The sequence below is a fragment of the Haliaeetus leucocephalus genome, unplaced genomic scaffold (assembly GCF_000737465.1).
Source record: "Haliaeetus leucocephalus isolate CR32 unplaced genomic scaffold, Haliaeetus_leucocephalus-4.0 Scaffold1, whole genome shotgun sequence".
In the NCBI taxonomy this organism is placed as follows: domain Eukaryota; kingdom Metazoa; phylum Chordata; class Aves; order Accipitriformes; family Accipitridae; genus Haliaeetus; species Haliaeetus leucocephalus.
Window position 1 is genome coordinate 17281197 of NW_010972437.1, and position 16519 is coordinate 17297715.

Genomic DNA, 16519 nt, shown 5'->3' on the forward strand with positions numbered 1-16519 from the left:
CACCGGGGGGGGGAGGGCGGGCCCCCCCGCCTGCCGTAGGGGTGTCTGTCCTCGCTTTCAAGGTTCAACTGGGGAGCAAATAAACTCGGGGTCCCGGCTTGGCTTGGGGCTTGCTGGCCCTCCCTGGGCAAGAAGCGTGGAGGCTGAGCTGAGAAGGTGCAAAGCCGGAGCTCCCAGCTGGTAGCTGCTCCTCTGATTTTGCTGGGAAACGTGCTGGATGTCTGCAAGGCACCCAGGACTTCGGAGCGTGGCCGGTGTGGGTGCAGGAATGGGGACCAGCTCTGCCCTGCTAAGCTCGACTCAGCAGCTGGCCAGGGGCGCGAGGCAGGCATGGAGCTCACCCGGCAAACCGCTGCTTGCCCCATCCCGGCTCTGCAGTGGACGGTGCCCTCTGCGCGCTTGGGTGGCTGATGGCCGTCACCTCTGTGGCTCGTGCCTGGGGGTGAGCAGAGCCTGGACCCCACTTTGGGCTCACCGCAGGAGCGAGAAGGCTTCGCAAGCGATGCTGCCTTTGCTGCTGTCTCACCTGTGGGATCAACCTAGCCACAAAGACAAGGGATATGTTGGGGCAGGGGGGTCCCAAACGTCCTCCTAAGGGCTGTGGGAGGTGATGGGCAGGAGGCTGCTTTGTGTGCCTGATGGGCCAGGGTGACTCAGCCTGGCTCTGGGGCAGGGGACATGCCCAGGGCTCTGCATGGGCCTTGTGCAGCCATAAGTTAAGGGTGGGCACGGTAGGCTGCAATGCGCTGCGAAGCTGCAGCCTGTGAGAGGCCTGCATGTTGGGATCCCTTCTGCTTTTGATCTTGCCTCTCTGGGAAGGTCTTTCCTGTTCCCTGAGCCACAGTTTGACACCTTGGGTCCTGTTTTTTTACCCAGCCGTGCCTGTTTCCTGCATAGGAATATGCCAGGGGGTGCGCAGAGCTGTGGGGAGGGTCCGGGTGGCACATGGGGGGCTCTCTGTCTCCTGCTGCACCCCAAATGGTGGGTGGAATGTTGCCTACCTCTGCACCCTGTCCCCATCGGGCTCTCCCACCCAAGCTCTCCCCTGCTGCAGCCCCCAGCAGTGAAAGGATGAAGGGATGTGTCCCGCAGCATCTGGCCTCCCTTCTCCCAGCTCACGTGTTTTGACCACTTCCCACTGGATTTGAGTGAGATGTGGGGTATCTTGGGGAGCCCTGTGTGACCTGGGGTGCAGCTGTTGCTAGGGCCTTGCTGGCTGCCCTGCTTTTACTGCTCTATGGACAACTGTGCACCTCCCTGGACCTTCCCTAGAATGTCCCTCCTCCATCCTAGGTGTCCCGTCACCTCGTGAGGCCCCTGATTCGGATGAGCCTGGCGCTGCAGTACCAGGTGCAAAAGCTGACCTTCCTGCTGCTCCAGAAGGATGCTGAGATCGAAGACTACAGGGAGAATGGGGCCACTCTCAGCAGAGGTGATGAGGGATGCCAGGGGCCAAGAGAGAGGAGAGAGCAGGGAGTGAGTTTCCTCCCTAGCACAGGGCTGGTGTGCTCTGCTCCCTCCAGTTATTAAGCAGCCAGGCTTGCGTTTCATGTTCAGCTGCACCGGCAGTGAGACGGTAGCCAGAAGGCTGGGGAGCAGCCCCTGGGGAGAGCTGGGGGAGGAATGGCCATTGACCGGTAGCTGGAGGAGTTGGGGAGTCGCCAAGGGGCTCTCCGCTTTGCCGAGAGCACCTGGCCGCTCCCCAGCCGGTGGGGATGCCAGCAAGGGCCGGCCCTGGAGCGGTGTCAGGCTCCCTTCCCAAGTGCGGTAGCTTGCCGAGCGCTTGGAGAGCAACCAGGGGCTCCCAGCTTTCCCCGCCGCAGGATGCACAGCCGTGCACGTGGGCCCCCCTCCAGCGCCCAGCCTGCGTCACCATCGGGGAGGACAGGCAGGCAGAAGCCCCCTCTTTTAGAATGTGGATCAGGACCTGCCTGGGGGAGCCACCTTGGGGGGAGGGTTGTCCTCCGCCCATGGAGTTTGACTGAGCACTGTTTTTCGAGTTGTCCTTTGCTAGTGCCGTGCTCTGTCCTGCTGCCAGAGGTGATACCTACCAGATCCCTTCTCCAGGAACCTTGCCCCCCCAGGATGTGTGGTCTGATGGGGGTCCACCCTGACTTGTGTATCATGGCCAGGAAGGTGATGTGGTCCAGACCCTGTCCCATGGCAGGTGCCCCACCACAGGAGCCTGGATCTGCCCGGCAGATGCACTAGAGCTGTGTCAACTGTCCGCGTTCCCCTCTTCTGCTGCATGCCAGCTCTGCAGGGCTTGGAGCAGCCAGGGCAACCCGCTTTGGGTCCAGGGACTGATGCTGGTGGGCAGGCGGCCTCACTTGTCCCTTGCCTGTGCAGGGCAGGAAGCTGGGAGGAAGCTTTGCCCCAGTGCTGCTGAGCAAATCTGGCCAGGCAACATCTTAGCAATGATGGGGAAAAATTACTGTTTTGAATAAGGCGCAGGGCAGAATGAGCTATAACAGGGGTTTGTCCCTGTCCCGCAGTGCTCAGACCCAGGCAGCTCTTTCAAGCTGTAAGATCTGGGAATGGCGCTGAGCATGTCCTGCCACTGTCCCCTGCTCCTCTGTGCATGAGGGTGCTGGGACAAGTGTGGATGTGCTCTGGGCTCTGCTACCTGACTGCTGTGTGCATCAACAGGCGCAATCTTATTCTCCCACTTCCCTGGGGTCCTTGCACCTTCTGCTAACTGGGTGATGTGTCCCTAGCCGAAGGGGCCCGCTGACCTCTCCCTCTGACTTTGGGATGAGCTGCTGGAGCATCCTGTTCCCCTGCAGCCCCCTTGCCCCACAGGCAGGGGAAGGGGAAGCCGGGGTGGGAGGGCTGGCCAGACCTGCATGGGCTCATCCCTGCTCTCTCTTGCAGACCGCCTGCAGACAGAGCCTTTCCAGGAAGCAGTGTTTCAGCAGAACTTCATGGCTGAGGTAAGGAGCAGTGCAAGTCCTCCTGCCTTCAGCAAAGGGGTGGTGGGGAGCCGGCACCAGCAGCCCCACTGTGAGGTGGCACTGGTGGGGATGGCTGGACTTGCCTGGAAGGGGGTAATGCCCACTGGCTCTCCCGAGGCCCTCCTTGTGTCCTTGCACCTGGTCTAAAGGCGAGCAGAGCTGGGGGCAGGCCTGGCATGGCTGGATGGGGACGTGGCACTGTGTTTTGTCACCCTCTCACCACTGCCAGGGAGTTGCCAGGGGTGCGAGCCGGGCTGGCTGCTCCACGGGAGTGTGCCATCGCTGGGGCTTCCTCACTTGTCTCCCGCATTTACTGTGGACCTGAAACACTCCTGCTGACAGCAGGCAGAGAGCAGGTGAACGAGGAGAAGCCATCTGCTCCATTTCGTTCATCTGCTGCTTTTAGGGCTGGCTTTGCAGTGGCACATTGTGGGGACAAGTGCCTTTCAGCCTGTTGTCTGTGCTGTGCCCACCACTCTCCTCCTGGCGTGCTTGGCTCCAAAATCAGACATGTGCTTCAAGAAACTGGGGCTGGAAGGAGAGAGTCTTTCCTCTGATCCTTTTTCATTACTGGAAATAATCACAGAAGCACTAAAATGATTCAAACCAATATGGCAAGATCAGAAATGACTGATGCTCATTGATGCAAAAAGACTCAGGATGCTTGAGTGTTCCTGTGCTCACTGTGAAGGCACAGGAGTGGGGAGCAGCCGTGTCTGCTGGGGACCAGGGAGTTCAGCCAGTGTGTCTGTGGTATCACATGGGCTTTGAGAGGACATCGCTTTGTGACACACATGCTGATGCTCTTGCATAGCCAGCAATAAACCATCTGCAGAGTTTCTAAAAATTAGAGATGATCCCTCTTATATGAGAGGCATTGCATCCAGTGCAGGCAACTTTCGTTTCCCCCTGGTTATGATGGATAGAGATGAATTCACTGCTGGACTGCAACTTGGAGGTTGCCTAGGGACCGATGATTATGACCAGATTACATTCACCCTGGGCAAAGAAAAGACATTCCTAAACAGTAATTTATATCCTTCATGCTTTGAAAGGGCTAATTTCCCAAAGCAGGGGGAAAATTATGAGTGAAATCAGCTCAGAGGAAACATTTAGATAGAAAAATGTGAATGAAAATGGTGAGCTCTTTCAGAAGAATTTCAGAACCACAAAAAGCCACAATTCCACAATCAAGAAAGAGGGCAGTGCTGGCCGAGAGCCCGTTCTGGTTCAGTGGCAAAGTGAAGGCAGCAATTAGAAATAAAAGAGCAGTTTATAACAAATGGGAGAGCGGGAGTAGATAGCAATCAATATAAATTAGAAATTATGAAGTGTAGAAAATGGATAACAGAAGCTAAAGACATCAGGGAAAAATCATGGCGAAGGACAGAAGGAAACAGTTTTATTTAGTGTAGTAGGAGAAAAACCCCAAGCTCCCAGCAACGGGATAAGCTTATTAGTAGATGGAGGTGGTAAAATGATTGATACTGGAGCAGACATGGCAGAAGCAGTCAGTAAATGTTTCGGTGCTGTCGCTGGAAGGATGCAGGCGGATGTGTCAGGATCGGGGGATGATGAGGCATGTCTTTGTCCAAGGGTCAGCTGAACAACATCTGCTAAAGATGAACGTCAGGCTTGAAACTCAGAGTCCTCCAAGAGCTGGTAGGGTGTGGGTCACAGGGGAAGGTGCTTGGTGGTGCAGGGTGGGCAGGAGGGGAATGAGGTAGCCCTGCACAGAGACTTGCGAAAGCAGCTGGTGGGGAGCTCATCTGGCAGAGCCTTAAAAGATGGGAGGGCAGTTGGTGCTGTGTGTCCCAAGAACAATCCAGGAGCAGTGTCTTGGGGCTGGAACACCGGACGGGGAATGGGAAGGTTTGGGAGATGCTCCCTCTCTGCATCCCCTGTCAGCCAGGTCTGAGCACTGGCCTGGGGAGAGAGGCTGGTGGAGGGATGCAGTTGTGCATTCAGTCTGCCTGGGGGGATCTGTCCTCTCTGCATTCATACCATTGCTTTATAAACCTGCTGATGATGCTTTTGGCCCATGTACCATCCTGCAGCAATGAGCCATGAGATGCGAGCAGCTGCTGCCTTTGGTTTGAATGCGGTACCCCGTCGTTCCTCCTGATGTCTCCCAGGTCTTGCGTTAGTGAGGAACATCAAACATGGCTTTGCAGCTCTCCACTACCAAAACTGGCTGTTCACCCCACTGTCCCCCATCTTCCTGCAGCAGAAGGGTGGGCTGGATGATCTCGTTGTCTCTGGGCAGGTATTTCAGAGCCCCCAGGCAATTTAATACTCCATTTTCCAGCTTCAAAAAGGAGAAGCATGAGGGGCTGGGGTCCCTTGGGACATGCCACAGGGAGCCAGGAACACGGCGACCGACTCCCGTGTCTGGGTTTTCAAAAAGATGCCAGACAATCAGCATGGAGTTACAGGAATGAATTGAGGGCTGGGGAAAGAGCCCGGCATTGAGAAACTTGGAAGGGAAGAGCTCCGTCTAGCTTATCAGGGAGAAAATTGAGAGGCGCCTTGATTACAGTGCGTGAGGGTCTTTACAAGGAGAAAATGCTGGTTAGTGAAGGGCTCTCTTTAATCTCGCGGGGAGCAGCAGAGCATGAGCCAGGCACCGGGAGCCGGATCCAGATCCAGGCAATTTCGAGCTAGGACAGAGGCACTTGGGTTTGCTCCCATGGACGATTAGTGATTGGGGCACGTTCCCAAGGGCACTGGTTGATCCTCCATATCTTGATGTCTCCAAAAGGGGGCTGGGAGCCCGCCTGGAAGAAAACCAAGTTGCTGGGCTCAGTCTTGGGATGTGCATGGTTGAACGTCAGTGGGCAGGAGGTCAGGAGGAGAGGTCTGATGGTCATTCCAGCCTCTCCCTCTGGGAAATGGAGCTTCAGGTTGTGGATGTTTGGTAGCGGTAAGCACCTCCTGGCTGGAAAGGGATTGTGATCGTGTGGCACAGGGCTGGCGGGTTACGGGAAATCACTCCACAGCTTTGCTCGCTTCCCAAACATTTGCCGCATACCCCGTGGAGAGGAAAGGACCTGCCAGTCCCCCAGGGCAGAGCTGCACTGCCTCTCGGCTTAAACATGCCCTTTCCCTGGGTTTGTGTGCACTCAGCTGTCCAGGACATTTTAACTAATCATGGGGAGTTTTCCAGCAAAGCCCTGGGAATATTTATACGTTTAGGAAACGACGCTTTCACACACGCAGTTTTTGGCAAGGGTTCACTGCTGAGCAGCTGCCTGGGCTTGGGCAGAGCTGGAGGTAGAGCGGCAGCCGCGCGTGAGCCGAGGCAAAGCCGGCAGCTTTTATTGGCAAGCCCAAGGGGTTCACACCATGAGGGGAAAGAGCAGGCGGCCGAAGAGGGCTCAGCGCCTCAGGGCTGCCCCGGCACCCTTCCCAGCAGCCTAGAACCTAGCAGGTTGGGGGTATTTTGTCTCCAGCTGTCCCTTTGGTTTGCAGAGATGACCCCGCAGGGCAGCGTGGGGTGTCCACCCATGGGTTTTGAGAGCTTGCCCTGGCCTGGCTATGGTTGACGTTTCGTGACACAGCTTCTGCCAGAGCCCGTGGTCCAGATCCCCGATGGGGTGCAGAGTCAGGGGGTCCATGCAGTGCCGTGCCCCCTGCCCTGGGAAGCACAGGGACAGGTACGCTGGGGACAAAGTCACCGATACCATCAGTGCAAATATGGCCCCCGTGCCCCAGGATGCTTTGCCCTGCGTATTTTTATCTGCCGCGGCCGGCGCGCGTGGGGGCGGCTGCTCCGCACCTCCGCAAGCTGAGCGCGGGACCTCGGCAAACAGGACGCAGCGGGTTCACGGCTCGACCCCGAGGCCCGGCGAGGAGGAGGAGGATGTGCCATCAAAACAAGCAACGCCAGAGAGGAAGATAAACAAACAGGCGGCTTCCAGCGTGGCCCCGGCCGAGGGCGAGCGGGAGCCCCGGGGCCAGGGCTGGCGGCGGTGCTGGCGGCGGTGCCGGCTGACGTCAGGGCGCCCGGGGGTCAGCGTCCCTCTTATTGTTCCCCACCGGGGCTGGGACGGGGGCCAGGCGCCCGTCCCCCTCCCGCGAGGGGACACGGGCCAGCGGGGCAGGTGGAGGGCGGCCAGGGCACCCGCCGGAGCCACCGGCCATCGCTGTCCTGGGGTCCAGCTGGGCACCTGCCTGCACGCTGCCTGCCTCCAGCGCCCTGCTTGTCCTTTTTAACAGGCACTAAAAATAAGCCCCGGGGAGCGGAGCTGCCGCAGTCTGGCCGAGGGCGAAGGCGGCGGTGGGCCGTGCATTTTGCAGGGCGGGGACGGCATCCCTCAAACCCGCGCCAGCCCGGTGCGGCGGGGAAGAAGCGGCCCTTTGGCTCCTTCCAACGAGGGATGTTTTTAATTAGTGCAAGGTAGCTGCGGCTTTGCAGCTGCGACCGGGCCAGAGCGGGGCCAGCAGCGTGGGTGCGACATGGGCTGCTCGCACGCAGGGTGTATGGCTCTGGGGGAGAAGATGCCACGGGCGCTCGGCCGAGCTGGGCTCCCTGGGCGCGCGGCTGGGGAAGGAGCCGGCGGCTGTTGCCAGCAGGGCTGAGCAGTGCAAAAGTTGTAAGGCCCTGGGCAGGCTGGGTCGGGGCAGAGGTGGCAGCATGGGGCTGGCTTTCGGGGACGTTTGGATGAGCAGAGCAAGCATTTCTGTGCAGCCAAGCATCTGTGCTGTTCTCATTAAGTGAGACCCATGGGTGCCTGTGTCCTGTTCTGGATTGGAGCCGCTTGTGGGGTCCTTGCTTCATTCCTGAACAAGCCTTGGTCACCCCATCTCATTGCTGCTCTGGGGTCCGGGTCCCGTGCTGGAAAAGTGGTGGGCTGCGGTCATGCTGGGGGGAGTGGGGCACACGCTGCCCTGCACACGTGTGTACGCAAGGAGCTGCACGCTGCTGCAATCAGAAGGAGCAGAGGGTCGCTTCTGCTCAGCGTGAGCATATGTGCCAGCGCATAAGCGCGCTCACAACAGCAGGAGTGTGCATGCCAGCACCGACGGGCGCAAGGGGCAGAGTGCCATGTCTGATGACTGAAGGGGATGGGGGACGGGGGCCAGGGGCCAGCGCTTTGTGCCCACAGTGGGGCACTTGGGGAAGAGCACAGGTGCTCATCGCTGTGTGGGGGCCGACTGCTGCATGGGCACCATCCCCCCGTGGTGTTTGCGGTGGAGGCACGTGGCGGGCAGTGCTGCGGCGTTATTTATTTATTTGCTGAAGCCCGATCAGGTGAGGGGGGCCCGTCCAGGGCATGCTTTCTGGGCTGCTGCCGGCAGCCACAGGCTGCTTGCATAAGCAGTGAGTCAGTGGAGATGCACGCTGCTTAAAACCAGACTTGGCATGGGTGCCCTGGGGCAGCAGCCTGCCCAAAATAGTGCCCAGACTGTGGGCAAGGAGTAAGCCCCCAGCAGCCAGGCTGGGGCTGGGCTGGCCGTGATTGCTCCAGCCTTTGCATCTGCTGGACATAGGGATGCGCCGCGACAGCAGCGGCTACTGTCCCGGGAGCCCTGCTGGGATGGTCCTGCTGGGGATGTGTGGGGGTTCACAACCAGACCCCGTGTGACTGCAGCTGTGCCTGGCCACAGCTCTGGCACTGCCACTGCGGAGGGTGGGTGGCACATGGGCCAAGTATGGGCAGCTGCCTGCTTGGTCCCAGCCCCACTTCAGCCCAGCATCATGTGGTGGCTTCTTTGGGGATGGAGGGATAGACAAGCGCCATCACAGCCACCCTCCCTGGGGCACTGCATGGCCCTTGACTCTGCAGTGGCATGTGGTCTTGCTTTGCAGGCAGTCTTCCTCATCCTTTCCATGCCATACCATGCTGTGCCATACCATGTAAAGCTGTGCCGTGCCATGCCGTGCCATGCCACGCCACGCCGTGCCGTGCCAGGTGCCGCTGCAAGCAGGCAGAGGGGTGTCGCAGGCCATCTGGCAGAAGGGGCCAGACCCCACTCCTGCGGGAGAGGCCCCAGCCCGTGCTCGGGCACTGGCCGCACGGTGCTGCCGAGGAGCAGCTCAGCTCAGGGGATGATTGATCTCGTGTCAGCAAGCAGTGGTTTGAGCCAGTGCCAAGCCTCAGCTCAAACGGGAGCACTGAAGGGGGAGAGCCCCTTCCCCCTCCGGAAAGCGGAGCAGCAATCCCCCCACCGCCACTCCCGGCCCCGCTCCCGCATCTTGGGCTTTATTTGCCCTGTGGCCACAGGCAGCTGCCCGGCCCTGGGGAGCGGGCAGCGGGCAGCGGGGAGCGTGCAGGCATCTGGGGTCCCAGCCTCGCTAGGCTGAGCTCGCTGGGGCTGTGTTTGGGTTAGAGGAGGGCAAAGGGGGGATGCGGGGATGGCTGGCAGGGGAAAGGCATAGGGCATGGTCTGCCCCTTGCCGCTGCACCCTGCAGCCACCCGTCCTGGCCCTTCAGCTCAGGATGTGGCAGTAGCTCGTGTAAGCAAAGGACCTTTCGGGAAGGAGAACAAGGTGGACTTTGATGGGGCTCTAAAGGCACTGCTCTGTGTCAGCAAGGGACGTGGCGGCTTCTCCATCCCCAGCTGATGGGGTCGGGACTGGGGTGTCGCCATCCCCACCGGCTTCACCAGCCACAGGCAGGGCAGAGGAATGGTGCTGCCTGCACCCCTGATGCTGCCTTCCCCAGCTCCCTGCACCTCTGCTGTGCCCAAAATGGGCTGCCAGGTTTACTGACCATGTCCCTGCATGTCCTGAGCCCTTCTCCAGGTCCCCCCATGCCCCCAGCAGTGCCTTTTCTCCTGTGACATCCACAGGCAGCTTTTTTCAGTGTTCCTGAGAGCTTCTCCCTCCCTACTCCTCAGGCCAATGCCCCCATAGCCTCTACCAGTCATGCCAGCCCATGCAGAGGTGGTACTGAACAGCTGGGCACATCTGGGCAGGCAGCAGCACCCAGGGAGGGATTACACTGCACCCAGGAACACAGCCACCAGATTCCTGAGGCTGCCTGCTCCCACTCCGCTCAGACCTTTGTGTCCTATGTATCTGCATAAGGAAACAGGGCCATTCATGTATTAGTCTCTCTATTTATACCTCTCCCTTTCCGTATTTAGTGTGTGCGCAGGCAGAGGGGGCAGCAAACGCCGGGGCCACTGATGTTCTTGGCTCCAGCACCGGCTGGAATTTCGTCCTGGAATGTATCCTGAACCACTCTGAAAACACGAATAAATCTCTGTGTGTTGTGTGTGTGTGTGTACACAAATACATAGACAACGTATAGACATGGAGCCGTATAGGGCATTTGTGAGCTTTGCTATTTAAAGGAAGGAGTAGTTAGAGGGCTCTTGGCGAGGTGAACACCTCTGGATCAAAGGGATGCAGGGCGCTCTGCTAGCGGCCAGGCACCTTGGGAGATAGGTGGCCCTTGCTTTATCCTCTCCAGGGAGCTGAAGCCACCCCGTTGGTGACATACCCAAGGTAGCACGCCCAGCCAGCCCCGAGCAGTGCTCTGATCCTGCGGGGGCTGCATTTCATGGAGGTCTCTGCTCCCTGGTCTCCAGTTTCTCAGTGAGAGCACAGGCTGCAGAGCCCGGTGTGCAGCCAGATGCAGTAGGGCAAGGATATCAGCCCCTCTGGGGCATGGGATGGTCCCGGGCTTCTGGAGGGTCGGAGGTTGCCTCCTGCACATCAGCTGGTGCTCACGGCTGTCGAGGAAAGATGATAATGTAGAAAAGGAGAAAATAGATGTTGGGTAGCAAGTCCCATGTGGGTGCTGGGCTGGGCATCTCCTTGGGATGCTGGAGCATCTGGTGCTCATGGCTGTCTGGGAAAGACGATGAAAAGGGGAAAATAGAAATTGGGTCCCAGATCCCAAACAGGTTGCTCGGCCATGTCAAGAGGGCAACTCCTTGGGATGCACTGGCAGCTGCCTTGCTGGGGTTGCTGGATGAGGCCACGGCGGGACCACTGCTGGGTCTTGCAGCACCCCTTGGCCAGGGAGCGGGCACCCTATTTAGCCCAGCTCAGGGTCATGCCAGCTTCTTGTCTTCTGGGTGCTGAAAAACCTGATATTTTGGGCTGAAAATGCCCATGTTTGGTCTCTGGCCAAAGGCGATGTGTTTGTGGGTGGGGGAAATTGGAGCAAATTCCTGCTGCGAGTCCTGCACGTGTACGCGGGCGTGCGGATAGGGGAAATACAGTTTTCCTTTTGAAAAAAAGCCCCGCTTATTTTTATACAGGACTCCAGAAGGGCTGAAGGTGGAAACTTGGCCTGTCAGCAGCTGTCACAGGGGAGCGGGTCCCTGCCTGAGTTTGGGGGGAAACCACAGCTGGGTGTTAATGGGACTGTTAATGAATTAATGTTGGCTGCTGGGGGCCGGAGGGGAGCCTGGCTCGGCGGGCCATGCGCGCATGGAGTCCTGCCCGGCACACGGGCTCCAGCTCCCGGCACGGCTGCAGAAAGCCTCAGCTCTGGGAGCCATGCGCCTGGGGAGGTGTGAGTCTCCCATTCCAGTTGTGTCTTGCTCTCCGGGTTGTGGAAAGGCTTGGAAATGTGTCCCCGTTGTGAAGGAGAGGGTCCCACACCAGAGATTGTGCATGCAGCCAGCGTGGGCGTGTTATCTTTTGACTGTGGGCATCTGCTGCCTGAGCTGGTGGTATTGCTTAATGCTGGGTGTCCTCAGCTGCCGAAACCAAATCTTTAAAGCAATTTAAAGAAAACAGCAGGGAAGTAAAATCCCCCCAGGTTTATTTATGGATTGGAGAGCTTTTGCTGCTCAGTCAGTGCAACGTCTGCAGCAGCGCTGAACTCTGCACGGCACTGCCCGTCTGCAGCCCTTCTTGGGATTATTCTCTTGCTGTCTCCCCCAAAATGTGGAGGAGCACCCATGTGAATGCGGTGAGTGCAGCCATGCCCCATGCTGCGGGCTTAGCAGTATGTTTGCACAGCTTTCACACCTGACTTGCAGGGGACAGCTCTGGAAGAGGAGGAGGTCGTGTTAACACGCTCACCTGATGCAAGCATGGGAGGGGTGTGGTGGGGCTGAGGAATAGCACCGTAACTTGGTTGGACTAGAAATGAGAGGGAAAATGTAGAGAGGATCTGGGAAAGAGAGAGCAAATTCTTCTCCGTGGACCTCTCCTGCTGTGTTTGGCTTCAGGCTCTGTGGGTGAGATCTCAGCATGGGGAAGCCTGTGGCATCTCCTGGGGTTTCACCCTCTGGTACCAGACAGCTGTCAAACCAAGAGGAAACAGTGACCATCCTGAGGGAAGGATGACAGTGCTGAGGAAGAGATGACAATGTCAAAGAAGGGATGACCATGCTGAGGAAGGAAGGACCACACCAAGGAAGGGATGGCCATGCTGGGGAAGGGAAGACCCTGCTGAAATAGGGATGATCATGGGACTGTGGATGGATAGGTTTCCCAACAGAAGATGCCATTATGGATGGAGACAGAGCCTCCTCCTCTGCTGGGAGGAAGGCTGGAAGAGCCTGACCTCTTGGGAGCCCTGATGCTGTGCTTGCACCCAGGCTGCAGATGCTCTGCCAGCTCCGGTGTTGGGTGTCTGTAGGTGGGTGCAGACAGATCCTCACCACAGTAATGAAACCTCTCTGGGCTGTCGGACCCAATACCTTTCCTGGGACCCTGTGCTGGCCCTTTGGGGTCAAGCTCCAAGTGTGCAGCCAGTGTCTGCTGCCCAGTGCCAAAAACAGCCGGTGGGGCTGAGGACCTGGAGAGGGCAGTGCCCGGGCCCCTCTTGCAGCCCTGCTCCTTGCACTGGTGGGCTCTACACAACCAGCCCCCCCCCGCTGGCGAAGGTCCTTCAGAGGATCCCAAATCCCAGCTTGGAGGGGCTCTGAGGCTCCTCTGTGCCCAGCCGCCACCTCTTGGGGACCGGCTCCGGCTCCGCTGGGCCCAGAGCCCTTCCTAACCCCATCCCAGACAGACGGATATCCCAAAACCCACTGGTCCCAGGGGCCCCTGCTCTGGGTCCCTCTGGCTGAATGAGGTGGTGTGCGTGTGCCCAGACTGTCCCCTCCTGTGACTGTACAGTACACACGGCTAAATATATGTCTGTGCAGATACAGGAACTCAGAGGGGCTGAGTGATGCTCCCTTTCTATACCTCTTTTCATGGGGAGAGCTAATGAGATTCATGTCATTAAAGGGCTGATGTTTTGTGGGATGGGAGCCTTTTAAACGGGATGTGTCCTGGCTTAGTCATGGCAAATATTTACCAAAAAAAAAAAAAAAAAAAGAGGGGGAAAAAAAAAGGGACATACCGTATAAAATTAGAGTTCTGAAAATAGTATTTAGAGCAAGTGAGAGAGAGGAACCTAAAACAGAAAATACAGCCCAGTCTGTTCAGGAGTCAGGGGAAAAAGAGAGAGCAAGGGGAAAAAAAAAAAAGCCAGAGATAAAACGAGAGAAACCTCGGCAGTAAAAACAGCATCTTGGTAAATAGACTATTAAAAAAATTCTGACCTGCTTTATGGCTTTCTTGGCTGCCGTTCAGCTGTGCTGCCCTGGCCGGCACGGAGGGAAGGTAGCAGGAGCCGGCGTCTGTGTGGATGCTCAGAGCCCTGGGACGCGGCTCCCCCCCCCCCGAGCAGCCGCACGGGGCGTTAAATTTAGCCACATAATGATGGCCCTGAGGAGGCAGCCTTTTGTAGCCACACTGTAATTACTGCCTCGCTTATAAATTTTATTTTTCTTATTATGTTTCCTCCTCCTCCTCCTCCGCTGGGGAAGGGGTGGGGGTCTCCCACACCGCCATCAAACCCGCAGCTCTCCAGGGAGCAGGGGGTACTGCTGCAGGGATGGAGCAGGTCCATGGGACAGAGGGGAAGGTGGGAATGGCTGCCCGAGCCCCGTGCCACCCTGTGCCACTCCCCTGCCCCAATACAGGGCTCAGCTCCACATCTGAGGATGGGGGAGACATTGAGCTAACCCTACCATGCTAGGGTCCCCACAGCCCAAAGCATGGGTGTCTTGGCTCCCCCAAGCCTTAGCATCGCCCTCTCAGGGTGCTGGGGAGATGGGCTTGTGCAGGCAGGACGGGGGGTCCCCATCAGGGCTGCGAGCCCGCAGCACAGCCAGGCTGGGGGAGGCAGCCGGGATGCCCACCAGATGCAAGGAGCGGCCGTCCGGCCCCGCTCGGCGGGTCACTGACTCCAGCCCTGCTCCTTGCATAGGTGGGAAAGGCGAAAAGGGCGAGGGCTGGCGCTGGCCCCCTCCTCCTGCCAGGAGCGGGGCAGAGGGGACGGCTCCTCTGTGAGCCGGTGCAAATGGGGGACAGCTTCAGGCCAGGCAAGAACGTGCCAGAAAAGGTCTCGTTCCCCTCTTGTTTTCCCAAAACAAAGGAAGCAGCCTTGCATTGCTGGAAGTCGCGTGCTCGGGCTGTGCTGGCTTGTTATCATCCGATAACCCGGCGACCCGGGAGCTGCCCTGCTCCTCACCCGTCGAGCCCACACTACGGGATGCGAACAGCTTCCGCATGAGCTGCCCTTTGCAGAGATCCGTTTTCCGCTCCCCAGGCTGGGGGGGGACAGCAGCAGGGACTGCCGTGGTGGCCCCGGCCGGCCCCGGGCTCACTGTGTGCCGTGCACTGTGTGCCCGGCCAGGGACCTGCCTGTGCAGGTAATGGTGGGTGGTGAAGGCAGAAGAAATGCAGAGGTGGCAGGTGCTTGGCGTGGCCCGCGTGCTGCTGTCCTGTGCAGGGTGTGGAAGGAGATTTGGGGCTCTGCTGTATCTTGCTTTGCCCCATACAAGTTCCCCGAGAACACCGTGGCCAGGCTCTGCTGCAGAGCAGGATGGGCAGTGTGTGAGGCAGGGGGCCGGGGTCCCTTGGGGCACACGGTGATACCTTCAGGGGAGGGACCCTTGCAAACCACCGAGGAAGGCTGCGCAGCACCAGGACCGCCTGCTTTCCCTTTCAGCGCTGCCCCTTCTCCCAAACTCGTGCCCTGGAGAGGGTGCAGTGGTGCTGAGAGAGTGTAAGGACGTCAGTGGGGCTGGTGGTCAGGCTGATGTTCATCCATCACTGTGGGGAGGTGTTTGGGGGAGTATCTCCTTGGCAGGGCGGTGCATGGGGGACATGCGGGACCACAGCAGTCCCACCCAGCTGTGCCCAGGGGAGCCGGCTCATCCCAAAGCATCCCCTTTCTCCTGCCCCATGCTACAAGGGCTCTGTTCAGCACTACGATGACCTGAGGCAACCTCCATCCGTTGCTCAAGTGCCTGTTTCAGGGCAGGTGGGACAATACTAAATCAACTCCTTTAAAGCCTCCTGACCCGCAGCCCCACGGACGTGCTGGTCTCCATCCCTCCCTCATCTCTTGCGGGCATGCCGGGGGCTGGCACGCTGGCTGGCTGCCCGGGCACGGGGCTGCCTCGGCTGCTGGCCAGGAGGCTCCTGGCCCGCCTGGGTCTGTGCCCTGACCCTCTGCCCCACCGCAGGGTCCATGGACTGTGCCAGGCGCAAGGGATTCAGCACCAAGGTGGTCGTGGGAGCCCTCGGGGACAGCGGCCACCACCTCGCCGGTGGTGGCTTGGGAGCCCAGGTGTAGAGAGCGCCGGGGACCAGGAGACAAAGTGCCCTTTCAGCCCGAGCCCTGGAAAGACGTGTGTGTGTGTGTGTGTGTGTGGAGGTTAATGCCCTCAGCCCCGGGGAGAGGAGAGGAGAGACCGCGGGCTGGCTCCATCCCCACCGGGAGTGGGGAGCCGGGAGCTGGCCCCGCACGTGTGCCTCTGCGTGTGCCTGCGTGTGCCTCTGTGTGCAGGAGGCTTATGCATTTCCGCCTTGGTGTATTTATGTATGTCATGTGTGTGTCTTACTCATCACTGTGTTTTTCTTTCCTTGTTCTTGGGTCTTTCCCCCACCCCCGCCATGGATTTATAATTCTTATGGCATTTTATTCTTTCCTTTTTTTTTTGTTTAAATCTCCAGTTTTGGAAGTTGCTGGCTCCTTAGGAAAATAAGCTGTATTTTTAGTGCTTGTCTGCAAGGCTGCTGATCCCGCCTGCCCCTGCTCATCGCTTACTCACTATTTGTTTAAGCTTTTATTTTCCCCTTTGCCCCGTGCTAGGGTGCGGGGGCAGCCAGCGGCGTGCTGGAGCTGAGCGGCACGGCGGGAGCGCGCCGAAGTTGTCAATGAGCAAAAGGCAGCTCCAATCTGGCCTTTATTGAGGTCTGGGCTTGCGTAGCGCTGGAGCAGCCTGCCCTGTAATCAGCCAGCCACCAGAGCTGGCCAGCCTTGTAATAAAGCAGCTCTATATTTATTTGTTCTGTTTATACCCTGCTCTGTAATAAGTTGGGAGCCCTCCCCACTCCCCCCGTTTTCTTTGGGAAGCTCCTCCAGGTCTCCAAAGGGATCTGCCATCCTGCACGCAGCGGATGCTCGGGGCCCTGCATCCTGCGAGCAGCTCTGGCCACATCTGGGCCACACGCCTCTTGCTCCCTGTGCCCCACACCCTGTGCCTGCTGTACCCATCCTCTCCCCAGCATCCCAGCCCTGTTCCCCCACCCAGAGAGCCCCTGCGGCTCTCCCAATACCCCGCATCCCCCCCGTGGCCCCTTCTCCCCA

At 58.8% G+C, this 16519-nt stretch overlaps 1 protein-coding gene across 1 annotated transcript in view; it reads left to right on the top strand.

Moving 5' to 3' along the window:
• Positions 1–16519, top strand: part of NHEJ1 (nonhomologous end-joining factor 1) — a 43669-nt gene that overhangs the window by 2060 nt on the left and 25090 nt on the right. Inside the window, exons 3-4 of the mRNA XM_010568102.1 lie at positions 1294–1432; positions 2875–2933. Of these exons, the coding sequence (XP_010566404.1) occupies positions 1294–1432; positions 2875–2933 (198 nt within the window). The remainder of the gene's footprint in view (positions 1–1293; positions 1433–2874; positions 2934–16519) is intronic.